General features: G+C 32.6%; 1 protein-coding gene and 1 non-coding gene across 5 annotated transcripts in view; one reads left to right on the top strand and one right to left on the bottom strand.

Annotated features, from left to right (window-relative positions):
* The window catches only part of FANCL (FA complementation group L), an 89,066-nt gene that overhangs the window by 37,120 nt on the left and 32,752 nt on the right, over positions 1–19,194 (bottom strand). For 3 of the 4 annotated variants that reach the window (XR_005987759.1, XM_041754725.1, XM_041754724.1), the window contains 2 exons: positions 11,896–11,992; positions 6,435–6,503 (listed from right to left, as the gene is read on the bottom strand). Coding sequence is in view for 3 of the 4 variants with exons in the window: in XM_041754725.1 (XP_041610659.1) it covers positions 6,435–6,503; positions 11,896–11,992 (166 nt within the window). In the remaining variant the exon portion in view is untranslated. Of the gene's footprint in view, positions 1–2,469; positions 2,536–6,434; positions 6,504–11,895; positions 11,993–19,194 lie in introns of those variants that run through there. The other variant, XM_041754726.1, reaches the window with a different exon arrangement.
* On the top strand, positions 304–407 carry LOC121492246. Its single transcript, XR_005988156.1, has one exon. It is a non-coding gene; the product is annotated as a U6 spliceosomal RNA (small nuclear RNA).

Here is a 19,194-nt window from a genome sequence, read left to right on the forward strand (position 1 = left end):
ACAGGAAAGTTATTAGGTAAATCTCATGAAATTTCCCAGAAAGTAAAGCCAAGGGAAAACCTAATATAGATGGCTAAGAGGAGATATAGACAAGTAATGAGAAAAAACTGAGGTCTGAAAGAGTTTTATGTATAGAGAAAACTACAGAAATGGAAAAGTAAGATAACAGTTAACTCTAGGAATAACAAAAACCAAGGTAACAAAGGAAAAATAATAGTTAACTAAATGGCTTATCTCTGCATAGTATACATACATTTTCATGTGAATACGGAGTACTGATATAATCAAAATTAAGATAACTGGGTGCTCACTTCAGCAGCACATACACTAAAATTGGAACAAGATAGAGATTAGCATGGCCCCTGTAGAAGGATGACGTGCAAATGTGTGAAGCATTCCATATTAAAAAATAAAAATTAAATAAAAATAAAAGATACATATTTGGGAAAAACAGGTAGATAGGAGGCATGAATGTGTGTGAAGTGGGAACAGGTAGAAAAAATAGCAAACCCATCTATAGGGGAAAGTTAATAATAATGGCTAAACAGCAAGCAAACAAAAGGCAGTATAATTATAAGAGCGTGTAATAATATAAATATCATAACACCAAAAGTCACTGACCCCACAGAAGGAGAAAAAGGCGGGAAGGAGGCAAGGAGATGCTCTTTGGTCTAAAAAGAAAACAGCACCAACAAAAAAAACCCTGTAACCTAACTCTTTAAAATATCTTCTTGTGTAACTCTAATGAAAGTAAAAACTTTAAAAAGAAGATAGCTTGCCCATATTCACATGGTAAGCTACAAAATATGATTTTTTAAGAAAGCATTCACAGTAGCAAGAAAAAATTTTAAAATATTTAGGAATAAAATCAACAAAAATACGCAAAATGTAGATTAGGAAACCACTGCTACTTAACTGAGTGACCTAAATAAATGTGTTCACAATCTAGGAACTGGTTATGTCTACAACAGTTCTTAATTTGATGGATAAATGTAAACCTAATTGTAATTAAAAACTAAATAATTCTAAGGAATACCTGGAATAAATGCAAAACATTATCAATGATGTTTTAAAAACAAATATTTTAAGTGACAAGCATAGTTTCAAAGCTATTATCTAATGAGAACCAAATTCTAAATGAAGGCATTAAAGGTGATTGGATATTTCCTTAATTTTTCTCAACTGTTGTTTTCTAGGGGCGGGGGGGGAGGGTTTGTTTTGTTTTGTTAAGAATCAGTGCAGGATACTTTTAAAATACATTATTGAAAAAGAAGAAGATAGGTGGTTAATAGGTTACTGAGTCCAATAGATCACACTGATACTCCTCCTCCCATATCACATGACCTCAATAATGTATTCAGTTTCTTTTCTGGTCCTTCAGGTCTTTTTGGTCCTTTTGATGTTTTTTTTAAACATTACTACTATGGCAACAATAAAACTGCCCAGGCACCCAAAGCATATTTAATTAACCAACTTAAGAATGAACAAAAAAGTCTAGTACTAGGAGTTTTCCAACAAAGATAGCATAGAGATAAATGAAACAAAAGATAATCTAGTATTGGGTCAAAAAGAAGTTCCACAGGATCTTTAGAGTGGATTTTGAGGGTTCTTCCGGCCCCTCCACACTGTTTATTTTAAATCAAATTTATTTTTCTTAACATCTCCGTAAAAAAAGAAAAAGTTCATTATTTCCATACACATATGAACTGAGGCAAAGGGCAGTCACACAACTTGTTTGAAATTATACAGTTATGTCAATGACTGAACTGTAAACAGAACCTAAGATACCCAACTGCTAGTCTGCTGCTCTAACTAATGGATCATGCTCCCTGCTATGTAATAGGACTGTTTCCTTTAATCATGAATTCTTCATTCACCATCGGCTTATCAGCCAGAGGCTTCATTATTAATTTTACTGTTCTTGCATTCACGGCATTATTCTAAGAATAGGAGATTTCTATGATAAAAAGAAAATATATATATATATATATATATATATATATATATATATATAAAGACCACCGCTTTTTATATTATACCAAATCTGAAAATTCCAACTGCCATGGCAAGAATACTTTACCAAACCTGCACTTAATGGCACATTTACATGTAGAACAGCAGTATTTTTTTAAAAAATGTATTTACCTGAGAGAGAAAAAGAGTGCATGTGCATACCAAAGAGAGCAAGGCATGAAGGGCAGAGGGAGAGGGAGAGTTTTTCCTAAGCAGACTCCACGCTGAGTGCAGGACCTGACACAGGGCTCGATCCCAAGACCCTGAGATCATGACCTGAGCTGAAGCCAAGTCAGACACTTTGACTGCACCCCCTAGGCACCCCAATTAACAACTATTTAGGGTTGGCCAGTGACCTAGAATAAATTAATTTTGTTCTTACATACCCCAGTATCAGAGCACTTAAAATCTTACATTAGAGTATTTTCTGGTATCATTAGTCAACAAAATTCACATATATGATCCGTATGTAAAAGTCCAAAAGGGAGCAGGTTGTTAAAGATACATGGAGGATCTGTGATGCTAGAAGATAAAAAAGATAAGATAAAAATGAGATGTTCTTACATTTTATGCTAAATCTATAAAAGAAAATTTATTGGGTAAGCAAAGTAAATATCTGAAAAGAGGTATATAGTCACTTGTCTTTGAGAAGCACTTTGTGTTTCTTTGGCACAGATCACGGCAGCAGTAGTAGCAGCAGCCTTGCCCTTGGTGCTGATTTCTTACTACTCTAAATGTCTCCTCTGAGCCAGAATACACTGGCTGTTGCTGATCATGCTGTGAGACACCTGCACTGGCTACTAGGCTTGTCATGACGCACAAAACCCTACCATCTTCAGCTTGACATTGTGCAAGTTATAATTATTCATCCAAATGAATATGTCAGAGCAGCAGCAGCAGACCTCTCATCAGAGCAAAAGAAAAATACATCAAAACATTATCAACCCAGCAGGAAGACAGGGACCATAAGGAAAATTACCCATTTTTAATATGGATGCCACAAAGCCATGCCTATTATTTCACAAAAAAGAAAGGAAAATAAAGATCTTCCAAGTTTAAAGTCCAGAAACACTGAATCCAAAGAGGAAATATACAAAACAAAAACAGACAAGGATTTTTTTTAACCAATTATCTGGAACTTATGTACAGTATCTTAAATATAAGTTTGCTGTTAGACTACATTTATTTTGCTTAAGAACCACAACTGTTAAAAAAAAAAAAAAAAGAACCACAACTGTTTAAAAATTGCTAAGAAAAAATAACTCTCACAAGCAGAAATGCTTCCAACATACCAATGAAAACAGATCATACACAGCAAAGTACTCTGATATTGCTTACTTTTAAAACATAAACTAATATTGCCAATACTCTTATGTCTAAAAGACTCAAGAGTTCATACCACTAGTAGTATTATCAAAATGCTTATGGTGTACTGCCAGACTCTAAACTAGTAAGTAAATAATATATTTTGAAACTTTTCTAAATTTTAATGGCAAATGTAAAAGAAAAACAGAAATCACCCCCAGATCTACACAAATAAAGACACAGCAAGATTATCTGAGCATATATAAAGTAGGCAAGTGTAAATAAGATTCCTATCTCCTACTTAAATATGAAAAAAATAACTTTTAGAATGATAGGAAACTATCTTTTCAGAACAAGATAAAATTATTTTCTCATTCAAGACACAAAAAGCAGAAATCACAAGAAGAAATTGATAAAACGGGACCATACTGAAAATTAAACTTCTGACAAAATAGATTACATACAACTATGTAATAGCATACATAAAACTATAAAACTATGCTACAGAGAAAAGATACACCCTATGTAACAATATCCAAATTAAAAAGGAATGCTTATAAATAAAGAAAAAAATCTAAATAAGAACAATTATAAATAAAACAAGAATTATTTCAATTTTTGTAAAGAATTAAGGTCAGACTAAGACTTGGAAAGGATCTGGAAAAGTAGATACACATGCATTACTGGGTAGGGAATATAAACTTATACAACCAATGTGAGAAGGCAATTTGGCAATATTTAGTAATCTCAAAGAGGTACAGTCTCCTCAATCCAACATTTTCATTTCTAAGCATAAGCCATACTAAAAGACCGACACGTGTACAAGGAAACATAGATGTTCCCTAGAGTACAACTTAAATTGTGAACAACCTTATCAGTAGGGCATTGGATAAATTAACTGGTGGAGTCAAATAATAGAACTATAAAAAGCATTTAATATACTAAATGTGCAAAGATCACTGATAAATCTCAGAAACAGTGCTGCCTAAAAAAATTCAGGCAACCAATATTCTAGAATATGGCATGAACAAATGTAGGAAAAATAGGCAGGATAGCACACACATCAATTTCAAAGAGGTGGTTACCTCCAGAAAGGGAGAGAAGGAAAGAAAGAGTAAGAAAGAGAAAGAAATAAAGTCTTAGTTGTTCCTGTAACATTTTATTCCTGAGAGAGAATTAAGAGCTAAAAATGAAACAAATGTGACAAAAAATTAACTCAAATCTGAGTTGTGGATGAAAAGGTTATCTAAATTTTTATCTGTGCTTTACTAAGAATTTTAGTATATTAATTTAAAAAAAGAATTTATGACATTCCAATTATTACTAATCAGTTCTATTTTCTTGGAGCTAGTACAAAACAGAAAACTTGCTGTATGACCTAACTAAATCTAAAACTCATCCCATGCTTAAATGTGCAAGGCATGGAGCTGGTATTAAACAGGTACAGAAAATTTGAAAGAAATTATCCTCAGAGATTTTCCAGCATATTGAAATCACAAAATAATTTTGCTAAATGACAGAATAAAGGTAAGTGCTAAACAGTGTTTTTGTGGAAATGCAAACTCTTTCACAGATTTAAAACTGGGGAAAAACTTGCAGCATTACCTACACTGAAAACACTAAAAACTCATCAAAAATATAGTCTTCGACTTGCAGTTTTGATACACATTTAATTTAATGTAGAGACAGCATATCTGGAAAGAATAATACAATCTAGGTACAGGGTTATCTCATAATCTCGCATAAAACAAAAAGTTTCTAGAGTCTAATAGGGAATTTATATTTAAAAGAGGAAAATGTTTATTTTAAAAAGAGGAAAGCCAAATAGAAAATGTGTATTTTAAAAAGAGGAAAGGTTTCTTTTTTAAAAAAATGAACACAGTATTTCTTAAGTATTTATAACATATATTAAAATACCAAAAGCAAATTACAGGGTTTTTCCTCTCCTTTATTTTGCTGTGCTTTCTCAATTTCCATTGAAAGGAGGGAGACAGTTGTTTTTAAAGAAAAAATATGAAAATAAATTTTAATATATAGGGATAATTAAAAGGACATTTGAACCTACATGATACTATTTAAATCCTATTTTTAAAAACTAACTTCATATACAATTACTATATGTATATACTTAAAATATTAGGCATAAATTTTCACTTGATCCTATCAAAAATTTCATTTAAAAAATATGGGCAACCTCTAGAGATTATTTATAAAATGTCAGTAGGAATTTTTTCCCCTCTTTGCACAAGAACAAAAATGTTCTTTCCATTTTGCATCCAATTGCCACAATTTACTTGGTGAAAGAAGGACCATGCCTGTCATCATTAGATTATTCCCTGAATCTAACCACCAGTCTGTCAGATCTTGAAAAATCACACACACATAATGTTGATGTTGGTACCATTGATATCATACTACTATCCATCTACATAATGTAACCATTTACAAGGTGTACTTCTAATTTCATTTTCTTGTTAGATATCAACTTTTTGAGAAATTAAAACTGACAGAAGCAGGAGAAAGATTCTCCTATATTCTTTATACAAAATATGAATGCTCCAAAAGGCCCATACAAAATATTATCTACATTCAAGGATGAATTATGAACAATCACTTTAAAACAATGAAAACTGTGTGTAAATGATTTGTATTTTCAGGTATAACTCATTCTCCTCTGAAAAAGCTTCTCTGATATTATGCCATTAATATTAACAGTTTTAGCAATCTGAAAAATTCACCCAACTTCCACTTATTGCTTTACAGAGTTCTTTACAATTTAAATTCAAAGGAAAATTTCTGTCAATAGACCTTCATATTTATCTAATATGAGGTATAAACATCTAAGACTGAATGGTGTGTTTATGTGTGAGGGGAGGGAAAAAGTAGACATTACCTACTAGGAAATATGAAAAAAAAAAAAAAAAAAGCACCCTGAAAGTTCTGCTTATAAATAAATGCTTACAAAAAAAAAAAAAAATATATATATATATATATATATATATATATGTATATATATATAAGGCTTTCTAAACTATAACGGCTATATTGGCTATAATCTATAACCAATTATGATAGAAAATGCTTTATAGCTACTAAAAATAAATTTAAGAACTTACCTGTGGTGTCCAGGAAACAGAAAATGAAACAGGAAAATCCACAACACAATCTGGTGATTCTGTAGGGTACTATGAAAAAGCATAAAATTAAGTGATTTTTGCTGTATGGCAATTTCACATGAAGTATTCTAGAAAAACTGAATAGGAAACGTTTTATTATAAATGCAAATGTATAGAAATATTTTGATTCTACTATTATAGAAAATGTCAAGAGCTGATTAATAGTCAACTTATGCTCAGGAAGTACAAAGTTTGGTGATTTGAGTTGCCAAAGCAACAGGCTTTGAGTAAAGAATAGTGAATTAATCCAGTTTCAGGTCAGCTGCTAACGGTAAACTGAGGGGTGAACCACACAGAATCTCAGTTTATCTTTAAAATGAGAGATCAAACTGGTTGATATTTAATTTCCTTTCAACCTAAAATTTAATCTCAGTCTCAGTCACTACGTAAAAAGGCAGCATCTCTTAAAAGAGCCAAGAAGTGTACAAGTGTACAAAAAAGTACCAATCAATTAAAAGAAGTATTTTCCACAATAAAGCAATTATTCTTAGGAAGAATGTAATTTAAAAAAAGAAACAAGGAAATGTCTTCTGGTTATTAAGGAAAAACAAAAATAATAGTTTTAAGAAAAATCTTTTCATGGTTGATAAACAGAAAATTAATTCAATAGCTTCACACAAAAAGTGATAGTCATTAAGGACAAATTAGGTGTCTAAGTTAAGAAAGACAAAAGGCAGTTTTTCTTAAAATCAATTTTGTTATTAGAGAATTATACAACATAACTGCTATAAAATTTAATTCTAGATTCTTGAAAGTCACATGTAATTAAAGAACACTCATTTCTTTTCATTAAAAAGCAAAGTTTCCTAAAAGAAGATTAGTTTTGGGAAAACTCTCATTTGACAAAATGTTTAAAATAAGTTTTAGACTTTCACTTTCTTCAGCCTCTTATTTTTTACTACTTCAATGAATAAGCAAATGGGTTCTAAAAATTATCACTAGTATTTAGCAAACATCAGCCCATCTGAAGTCAATGTTTTGAAAAGAAATAGTTATACTAAGTGGTTTTATAAAAAGAAACTTATCAACCTATATTCCAACTGATGGTTATCTGGAGAACAGAACTAGTAACACAAAAGCAAATATACAGGAAGTCATATAAAAATATAATAATGCTCCAATTTGAAGAAAAATAAAAAAGAGAAAGGTCAAGCCGAGATTGAGGGAACTCTATTACAATCCAAACTATCAGATGATGTACTTCAGAGTGTAACTGCTATAATCACAACAGAAACAATCTCTATGCCACTTTAACAAGTCATGTGATTATCTCAAATGAGTGCAGGCAGAGACCTTAACTTTCTATGATTTCCAGTTCGGCTAACTTGTGTGATCTTGAACAAGTCATTTTAACTTCACTGTTTGATATGTAAAATTGATGGAATTCAACTAAAAGTGTTATCAAGTTTCTTTTCCCTCTAACATGTTAAGATTCTGTAAAAATAATAATGCACACTTGAAACATCCATGGGTCAAAAAATTGAATACTTTTCATTTTGAGTTGCTACTTTTTATCTCCTACTCAAATTGACAATAAATAGCATCAACTCTTACTTAAATTATCAATCTAGGTAAAAATATGAAGGTAATATTTACTGAATTTAGAGCAGATGAACAAAGTAAAATATCCAAGACTTTGGAAGACATTTAGTACAAACAGCACATTATTTTAAAAGAGAATATGATCCTACATTCAAATAGGATTCAGTATAGTAAATAGTACACATATACTGATAAAGAGACCTACAAAGAGTTAAACCAAAAAGCAGGTTATAATAAATTTAATATGATCCCATATGTATGAGTCAAATGTAATTCCTGAGATGATGACATCTTCATATTTTTATGTGTAATTATGCAGACATATAAGTATGTATATAACAAATTAGACTGATTTGTAGGTGGCTTTACCGTATACCTATTATGAATTAAATGCAAATACACTGTATATGTTTATTATATTCATGCTCAAGATCAATTTCACTTTTTTTTTTTTTTTAAGATTTTACTTCTTTATTTGACAGAGAGAGAGAGAAAGAGTGCAGTCACAAGCAGGGGGAGTGGGAACAGGAGAAGCAGGCTCCCTGAGAGCCTGATCCAGGGCTCAATCTCAGAACTCAGAATTCATGACCAGAGCCAAAGACTGACACCCAACTGACTGAGCCACCCAAGCACCCCCAAATTTGTTTATACAATAAATTTTATAACTGTATACAACCTAACAAGCAAACTGATATACTTCTAGATAATTAAACATGAGTTAAGAAATAACACCCTAGATATTTCAGAATCATTTGTATTCTAAAACTGTAACATAGATACCTAAATGCAATATTGTAAAATAACTATTAAAATCCAGGTGGTTTTCAATAGTAAGCTGTATAGGTATATATAAAACCAGAGACTAACTGGCCAAGTTTTACTTTAGCAGTTTGATTGAAAATAGTGAAAGCTCCACATAAAGGAATATTAATTCAAAAAGTTTATTTTTAATCAACATACAATTTATCAAATCTCACCTGAATCCATCAAATCAATAACTATAAAAGAAAACAATTATAGTATTAAGTAAATATTTTTGTCATATACAGTATTTTTTATATTCCATAGCATATTGTTCTAAGGAATACTTAACCCAACCTCTTCCGTAATTGGACCATCTACGCAGTAACACTTCCTCAAAGTTTATTTACATACAAACTGCAGCAAATTATAAAAGTGGCCAGCAGACACAGAGTGCCCAGCCTCTGAAACAGATCCGCGATTTGTTTTTCAAGTAGTTCTGATATTTGCCAAAGCTAAAGAAGCCCTAGTCTACTTGTTTTTTAAAGAAAAGATAATAGCTCCATCCCATAGTTCAGCATGTATTATAAATACTGCATAAAAATACGCCTATAAAAATGACAAAATTCAACTATTTCCCTTATTATATATTTTTTACTTATAAATTCACTTTTAATAAAGTGTTTCGTTAAAATTGGTATGTTTCAAAAAAAAAAAAAAGAAAAAAAATTGGTATGTTTTCTTTCAGGATTGGAGACAGTGAGGAGGAATGGCAAAATTGGGAGAACAGGAATTCAAGAAAAAAAATTTGTTCCTTTACTATATATCAAAAAACATCAAATAAAAGAAATAAAGGTTTGTATATTTATAATAATAAGCCTGCATTAAGGTTTAAAAATCAGCTTGACCTTTAAAATTTAGTTTGAATTGTGATTTTGCACTATATAATCTTAACATATAGCTTCAACTATTACTGTTTTTAACTGACAATCCCAGACCCAAATACTCAAAGAAAGCAATTACCATATCTAAAATACAATTTTGGCCTATGAAAATTGAACAAAATGGACAATTAAAGACTAATAAATCGGGGATCCCTGGGTGGCGCAGTGGTTTAGCGCCTGCCTTCGGCCCAGGGCGCGATCCTGGAGACCCGGGATCGAATCCCACATCGGGCTCCCGGTGCATGGAGCCTGCTTCTCCCTCTGCCTGTGTCTCTGCCTCTCTCTCTCTCTCTGCATGACTATCATAAATAAATAAAAAAAAAAAAAAAAAAAAAAAATTAAAAAAAAAAAAAAAAAGACTAATAAATCATACCAACATAAGATTCATTCATTTCCACTCTTTTTTTTAAGATTTTATTTATTTATTCATGAGAATACAGAGAGAGAGAGAGAAAGAGAGAGAGAGAGAGAGAGGCAGAGACACAGGCAGAGGGAGAAGCAGGATCCACGCAGGGAGCCTGACGTGGGACTTGATCCCAGGTCTCCAGGATCACGCCCTGGGCTGAAGGCAGGCGCTAAACCACTGAGCCATCCAGGGATCCCTGTTTTTTTTTTGATGCATTTTTTTTTCTTAATTCCTTCCTAATTTAAATAAAGCTTCCTCTTTTCTCTTGCCAGGGCATCCATAATAGTGCTTCACAACTATCAATGATGGAAAAATTTAAAAACATTCTTCACGGAAATATTAAGTGTCACCTTATCTACCCTGAAATGGTATAAGAAAAAGCAAACAGGTTGGGCCATACAAGCAGCTACGTCCTTACTCTCAATACTACTACTACTGCCATTAACTGGAATTAATAATAAAATTTATAGATGTAGCTCTAGACAGAGAATCTCCTTTGTAAAAGTAAAACTTATAAAAATAAAGCCATCAAAAAAAAAAAAAAAAAAAAACAGAAACAAGAACAAAACACACCTTTAAAAATTTAAAAAAACTGGGTACCCGGATGGCTCAGTTGGTTAAGTGTCTGCCTTCAGCTCAGGTCATGATCCCAGGATCCTGGCATTGAGCCCACACTGGGGCTCAGCTTCTCCCTCTCCCTCTGCTCCTCCCCTCTGCTCATGTTTTCTCTCTTTCTCTCTCTCAAATAAAATTTTTTTCATTTTAACAAAAATACCCTAGTAACTTCTTTTACAAGTAAGATTTCTACCCCATTAATCTTTTTCAACACTTATCACACATAAATCTTAAAGTTATACCTGAATATTCTGTGTGTAAGAAAAAGAGAATGAGTCATTTCTCAACTTGTCTGATAAAGAGGCACCATAAGATAGCAACTTTTCTGTGTCACCCAGTTCAGCTTTATATATTAATTTTCTCTCATGGAAAGCTTAAATGCCAGACACATTTTTAAAACGGACAACACAATTGATCTTTCATCACTACAATCTTCTGAAATAGAGTTGATTAATGATTCTTAGGAACAATAAAAAAACTTAAATGTCCTGGTTTTCTCAAATTCTAATGTGTCCCTAGTGATTACTAAGTAAATGGATAATATGCTGAACATGCTTATTCTACTTATTTTTCAAAATTCACAATCTAGAACTAAAAGACAAAACAGCTATGTTTTGTGCCAATAAAATTAGTAACTGTAGATCACTAGCCTGTAAAGTGTCTATAAATGGAGGTATAACCTTTGCAAATTCTTAAAATACAGAAGTAAAATTTCAGCCCAAACAAGGAATAAAAAGGTATGCATATGGATGTGTTTGAAGAATGTTTGGTGCTCAGAGGAAGAACTACAAATGTAATTCATAACAAGACTTGAAGACAAGAGACTTCAGTGAAACTTCACTTGGAATAGTAGAAACTTTCTTTGTACAATATTACAAAAATGACCAGCAAGGTACTTTGAGACTGCTGAATCTTATTTGTAATATTTCTTTATTATGAAGTGTATGTTTTGAACAAATTTGTACTAAAAGAGTGACACAAATTATCTCTAGGCTTTTGGAAACCTAGTGAGTGAATTTTTTGAGCTTTCCAAAATAAATTTTTTAAAGTATCAGATATCTTTTTAGAAGCAACTAGCACATCTTACATTGAATACATTTAGAGTTCATTTCACAAAGTATTTCCTGACCATAATAGTTTAATAAGCACATACCTTTGTCTTCAACTTGAGAGTAATGAGATGCTTTCTACCAGAAGCATCTTCAGCTTTTAACTTGATAGTACTGAGACAAGTATCCACGTATACAAGTCTGGTGAGTAGAAGGAAATAAAAAATGATCAAACTAGGGAGGACAAAGGTGGGGGGAGGGGAGGTTCGAGGATGGTAGGATTCAAAATGAAAATATTTGCTGTATTCCTATGAATCCATTACAAAAATTAATCAGAGGAATTTCTGCATGCCAGCCCTTTATACAGCTACAGATTTACTGCCGTTAATACACCAGCCTGGTGCTTAATGCAGTCATAGATCTCTGGATTATTTACAATGTGTGTCAAGGCTCATGCTGTGGTCAGTGAGCACTATGTTTCGGTTTTCCATCACTGGAACCTTTGGCACACACAGCATGTTGCTGTCAGCCTCTACTTATGTACACATTAAACTTCCTGTCAAACTCTTTGATCCATTTCTGTAGTTTCATACAATATGAGACTTTTATACTTCCTTTATTTGTTTTTCTCTTCAATGAACCTCTCCTTTATTATCAATAATGTTAGTGTACAAAAATCTGGCTGATATTAGTTCATCTACTCAATTGATCCTCCATGGAAAATGTTATATAAGCACAGGTACAGTCTAATCTGCTAACAATAAATTTTCTTTCTATGCAATATATAGCTTCTGACATTTAACCTAGACACATATTCAAGATGAATAATATTTTAAACCTATAGCACAGCACAACTGTTTTTGGCTTTAAGTTGCTCTAAATGCATGAATTTTCTACAACGGAAACCAATACCCTTTGAAATACATCATTCTGTACAAATACAGTCCCTTGAGTAGCATAAGCTACTGCCAAAGAGGTTCAAATTTAGCAGTATATTTACTAGTGAACTGGGCATGTGGATATTTTTTGACATTTTTACAATACTATTCTCTTGTAAAGATAAAAAGTAGCCTAAGAGTATTGCACAACTTATCACCCAGACTGATGGCGAGATCCATTAGAGTTCAGAACTAACATTAGCCTCCTAACCCAGGAAACATTTCTTTTAACATCACTATATGCCATTTAGTCACTGGCCAGATATAATGGTAAAATGGGTCAATTTCAAGAAATGCTGGGCAATAGCTATGGAACCATGCTTGTAATGAAAAATAGATCTAAATCTGAAGAAGATATATATCTTCAAGAGGAGAATAAAAAGTAAAACAATCTTTATCAACAGAAGAAATTTGTATCATAAACTATGAAAAGCCTAGGGTCTTAGAAAACAAATGAAAGTAAAACTATTCTAGAAAAAATATTTACATTAAAATATCAATGACTTTATATATATATATATATATATATATATATAAAATCATTATTTTACTATAGCTATGTCTATAAATATCTCAGATACTCCCTCCAAACATTTAGCACATGAGACTTCATCACATGTTTCATCAATAGGACTCTAAGGTTTAGATATATGGACATCAGACTCTGAATACATTGACAGTTCAGATTCAAGATGTTGAGACGAGCACATGCATTTATTTCCTTCATTCACCAAACAAAAGCAAAGGAATTTTTTAAAATTATAAATAAACTCTCAGTTAACCAAAAGAACAAGAAGTACTAAGCATCAACAAAGAAATTTCCAACAGATATTATAAAAATGAAAAGTGGTTAGAAAAGCACTGACTGGTAAAACAAATTAGAAGAAAGAAGGCTCCAGAAAGGAGATAGTAGGCAAAAAAGAAAAGTCTGTAGAATATGTAGACTAGAGGGTATGACTTATATACAAGACAAAATTACAAAAATATTTTTTAAAAATACAAGAGCCAAAGGGATAAAGGAATTTTAAACCAAGTTATAAACAATAAAGCTATGACGAAAACTGTAATTGCTCTACCATTAGCTTTTCAGTGAAAAGTATTTATGTAGTCATTAAAAATTTAACTGCTTACTAATTACAATTTTTAGAATCCAGCAATAGACAAAAACTAAAAGACTTAATTATAGCTACAGAAACTAATGTAAATATATTTGACTATGGCAGTTTAAAAAGTAGAGATGACAAAAATTGAGAGGTAGAAGGGAAAAGATGTAAGGAAGATTAGGAACACTAAAATTTCTAATTGCTAATGAGAGTAAGAGATAACATCTTTAATTGAAGAAACATGAAAAAAGTTTAAGAAATTTTAAAGCTAATAGAATAATAGTGAAGAAGGGAAAGAAAAGGTAGTATATGAGCCAAATCCTTTTTTATTACAGTAGTTAATCAGTTTGGAATTTCTAATACTGATAAGTTATATTGAAAAAGACATATTATTTAGAAACATGGAAGTTGTAAACATGAACATCTTAGAGTATCTGCTTTAAAGAGTCAGAGCACCCCGATGTTTCTAGCAGCAATGGCCACAATAGCCAAACTGTGGAAGGAGCCTCGGTGTCCATCGAAAGATGAATGGATAAAGAAGATGTGGTTTATGTATACAATGGAATATTACTCAGCAATTAGAAACGACAAATACCCACCATTTGCTTCAACGTGGATGGAACTGGAGGGTATTATGCTGAGTGAAATAAGTCAATCGGAGAGGGACAAACAGTGTATGTTCTCATTCATTTGGGGAATATGAATAATGGTGAAAGGGAATATAAAGGAAGGGAGAAGAAATGTTGGGAAATATCAGGAAGGGAGACAGAACATAAAGACTCCTAACTCGGGGAAACGAACTAGGGGTGGTGGAAGGGGAGGAGGGCGGGTGTTGGAGGGGAAGGGGTGACGGGCACTGAGGTGGACACTTGACGGGATGAGCACTGGGTGTTTTTCTGTATGTTGGTAAATTGAACACCAATAAAAATTAATTAAAAAAAAAAAAAAGAGTCAGAGCAGGAATACGAAATGGTGTGAAAAAAATTGCTCTTCATCATAAGACTTAAATAGTTTGCAATCATGATAAATATACACACAGAAAGTAAGAGGGGATTGTGAGAAAGAAGAGACAATCAAATCACCAACTAGTACTTTTCATAATTTACACTGCTGCTCAGCATCAAATATTAGAAATTATTGAACATCTATAAACTAAGACATAAATAATAGTTCTAGTCTCTATGCAATCACACAAACAAAAAATCATCACCTTCCCACAAAGTTTAAGACAAAGATAACACTTTATAGATCAACAGTGACATGCTCAAAATATGTTAATTTTGTTGAACTTTAAGACGTAATTCAAAAAAGTGGCAAAAGATGTTTAAGATTATCGGTTAATCTCAGCATAGTCACTTAAAATTAAACATTTTACCCATATTGATTCCCTGTCTACTTTGTATGAGGAACAAGAAGAAACCTTATTGTAATTATTAATACCTTGAGTACATCATGTACATGTGACATAGATTGCCAAATGTCCTCTGCTGCCTATTCTCATCTCCTTCCTTTTGAGAATAGGATTCCTGCCTCCAAAACATCCTTAACTAAACCAAATTTTAGCAGTTTACATTCCACTCAGCTAACAACCCTTCTTCTAGCTGCCCTTGGATATCAGCATATTACTAAATCTTGGTCAATGAACTGTAAGCAGTAGGGATATATGAATCTCTTGAATCATTTATAACAAAACTGTGCCTTCTCCCCATGCCCCTCTCCTTCTCCCTACCTACAGACTAGAACCTAGGACAATATGAGCCAGCAAAGACCAAGCAGACAAGCACAACACTCTTAGAGCAGCTGACCAACAGAACTCTCTATAGAGGGGTCTCTACCTGCGCTGTCTAAAATAGTAACCACAGCAATGTGTGGCTGTGTCTTTACTTCTTGTATCTTCTGTACATCAATCTATTCTGCCTTTCATGACTAAATTAATCTTCCTACGTCCTCTTTTTTTTTTTTTTTTTTAAGATTTATTTATTTGAGAGTCCCAAACCGACTCCCCATTGAGCATGCAGCCCAAGGCAGGGCTTGATCTCAAGACCCTGAGATCACATGGGCCAAAACCAAGAGTCAGGTGCTTAACCAATTGTGCCACCCTGCATCCCAATCTTCCTAAGTTGTTTTTAAATCATATCAACCCCTTCCTCAAAATAGCCAATGAGTCCCCATCACTTGCATATTTAGAATCCTTAGTCTCATGGTTAAGATCTTTCAGTCTGACCCTGGTATTAATTCTTATGTGAGCAAGTGATCTACTCTTAAGTCCAAAGAGGAGTTAGTTACACATTTCCATCACTACAAACTTAACTTCCACTAATTACCTCCTTTTTAAGGCTCTCTACATTCCTTTGAAGCTTATCCCAATACCTACCTCTCTAAGAACCTTCCTAAATCATCTGTAGCCCAAAAGGCCTTCATCTTTCAAGGGGAGCTGGTGCAGCTCAGTTGGTCAAGCAGCCAACTCCTGGTTTTGGCTCAGGTCATGATCTCATGTATCATGAGATCAAGCCCCATCAAAGAGCCTGGAGTCTGCTTGAGAATTCTCTCCCCCATCCCACTTGCACATATATGCACACTCTCTGTCTAAAATAAATAAATAAGTCTTCAAAAGGACCTCACCATTCTCAAAACTGTCAGTTTTAGGTAAATTTTTGCTTCCCAAATAAGCTTTTATTATAAAGAATATGAAAAGTTTAAACTTCTATACATATATTAATGCTATATGTGCTTGTTATATGACCATGGAGAAGCTGCTATCCCAATGGTTCATATTTATTGATTCATGTGCAAGTTTTAAACAACTGAATGCAAATTGTTTACATACTATAAACATATTACCAATGTAGAAAAAACATAATTTTTTCACTATTAGGTAATTCGCACTTATTCAGTGATTTGAATATATGTGAGGAAAAAGCACTCTATGATAAAGGTAATTTAGAATGAAAATCATACTTATTAACATCTATGTTCTTATGCATTATGGAATGAAAATTATCATTACTAATTATAATTAAATCGTAACACTCATTAAAGCTGTAAAACTCATATATAGTCTGACATTTTTAGGTGAACTAGTGACTCAACTTTATACCTACTTTGCAGAAGGCATTATTTGAATCAAATAACATGTGTTTCTTTTTAACCCTTATTATTAAGTATTAGTTTCATTTGAAAAATAAAGAAAATGTGGCTCAGAGGGGTTACATTACTTGCCTAAGGTCACACAGCTGATAAGCCAGAATTAAAGCTCTTGGCTGGTTACTGGAATTAATTTCATCTTAACAAGTATCTCCATTTCTTCCAATACGGTATACAGATCTTTGAAATGCATTAAAAATTATAGAAAATACCACCAATGGATTAATAAGCCCATTATAAGGTACTTATCCATTATAAGGTACTTAATTAAATATCCAACTCAATATATGTCTACAATCTTTCAACAGCACAACAAATTTAATAAAACTCTGCTCTTTCCCTAGACATATTTAAAAGGCCTAATAGTTGAATTCTACTTACTCTAATTGATAAATATGCTGTCTATAAAAGAATAAAACCATCAGATCACACTCCCCCTGTTAGAACAATTTAATCTCTGAATTACCTATGGCCATGTGATTACTAAAATAAACAGAAGGTATCTAAGATGACTATGCATTTCTTCCAAATTGAGACAATTTTGAAACTGAAAGGGCCAGGATAAAAGGCATAAATTAGGATTATCCTAGGTAAAGTGGGATGTAGATGAATCTACTTATAAAGTATTCAGTGCTCTCAACTCCAGGACATTCTTAATGTCCTTAACATCTTAACAGAAAATCCTGTTAAACCCCAAGGATGCTAATTCTTATCCTTTTAATGAGTCATTCTGCAAAACAACACCAGTAGAAGTGAAGAGAAACCCATCAAGACAACTTTTTGCATCACTTACCTTTGTGAACTGTGTAACTCCCCAAATCACAACTCATCTTACCATCATCTTTTTACCCTCCAGACAGCTAGCTGTTTTTATACAAGTTGAAACAAGTACAGAAATTACACCAATAGCAATCAAACTTAAGGTCAGTTACTAATCCTCAATGTCATTTCTATTTAAAAAAATGTATGTGAATAAAGAAAAAAGATCTCAATCATATTCTAGATACTCTATTTTTTCCTAATTTTTTGTAATGCTTCATCCTATAGAATTGATTAGATATGTCAGATATGTAACTTAAAAACATAGCAAGGTCTTCATTAACTTAAAAAAGATTTTTCATTATCAGATTTTACCCATACAATAGTAAATCTACAAAAATATGAATTTAGGTATGATGAAAATATAGACATACCGACATGGCCTACTAATCATTAAGATTCTGACAATCCATTCAAATCGATTTGTCATGCAAATCACTGTGTCATTTTAAGAGATATTTTAAATTAAGCTGGCCAATTGCTCAGGCAGGGGCTCAAAAGGTAGCAATTCTAGTATGCAGACAGCACAATTCAAGTCTTGGTGTTAGCTCTGAAACCCAATACCAAGACGACCTAATTTAATAAATAAATCACAAAAATAAAATTGATAGATTTTCTTACTCCAGAAAGCACTGAATAAATACTGACAAAATCTTATTCTCTGGCTTCTGACAATCCATGCAAACAACTTCTCTTCTGCTAATACAGTCCTCATTTGTAAAGACTAATGAAACAAATGACTCAGTAACAGCAGCTATATTCTAATTCAATCATGCATACTCGTCACTATAATTAAACTTTGATCTTTTCACAAATCTAAGCAACAGATTTCAAAACTCTCTCTCAGGATGGGTTAATTTTGCATATGGCCAATTTTATCCATGATGAGATAGTCACACAGGGAGGGTGAAACTAATAAAAACTATCTCCAAGTATTTGAGGGAACTTTATTGAAGACTCCATATCAGAGCTTCCCCACAGCACAATTCCAGGCAGCATCATTCACACAGAATCCCTGAGGACTGTTATATAGCCAGTGTTGGCTACCATTTTATATATAAAGTTGAACATAAAAATATGTATCTTGAAATTTATTCTGAGAAGTAACTAAGAATATATAAGGTGGCTATAGCAGTCAGTGGCATATAGCAGAAACTTCGTAAGTGGAAGTTCCTGTGTATAATAATCTTAGTCTAAGGAAGAGATAAACATACAGTGATCAGTGCTATGATAGAGGCATTCATAATCTTCCTTTTGGCTTCCCTTTTGGCTATTATCCAAGCTAGACATTTGTTCCTTTTTCTCTCACATCAGAACAATGTGTACAACGCAAAACTCAATACTTTCTATTTGTCCCTAAAAAAACGCTTATTCCATAAAGTATTTTATATTTGCACTA

Source organism: Vulpes lagopus, chromosome 5 (genome assembly GCF_018345385.1).
Source record: "Vulpes lagopus strain Blue_001 chromosome 5, ASM1834538v1, whole genome shotgun sequence".
NCBI lineage: Eukaryota > Metazoa > Chordata > Mammalia > Carnivora > Canidae > Vulpes > Vulpes lagopus.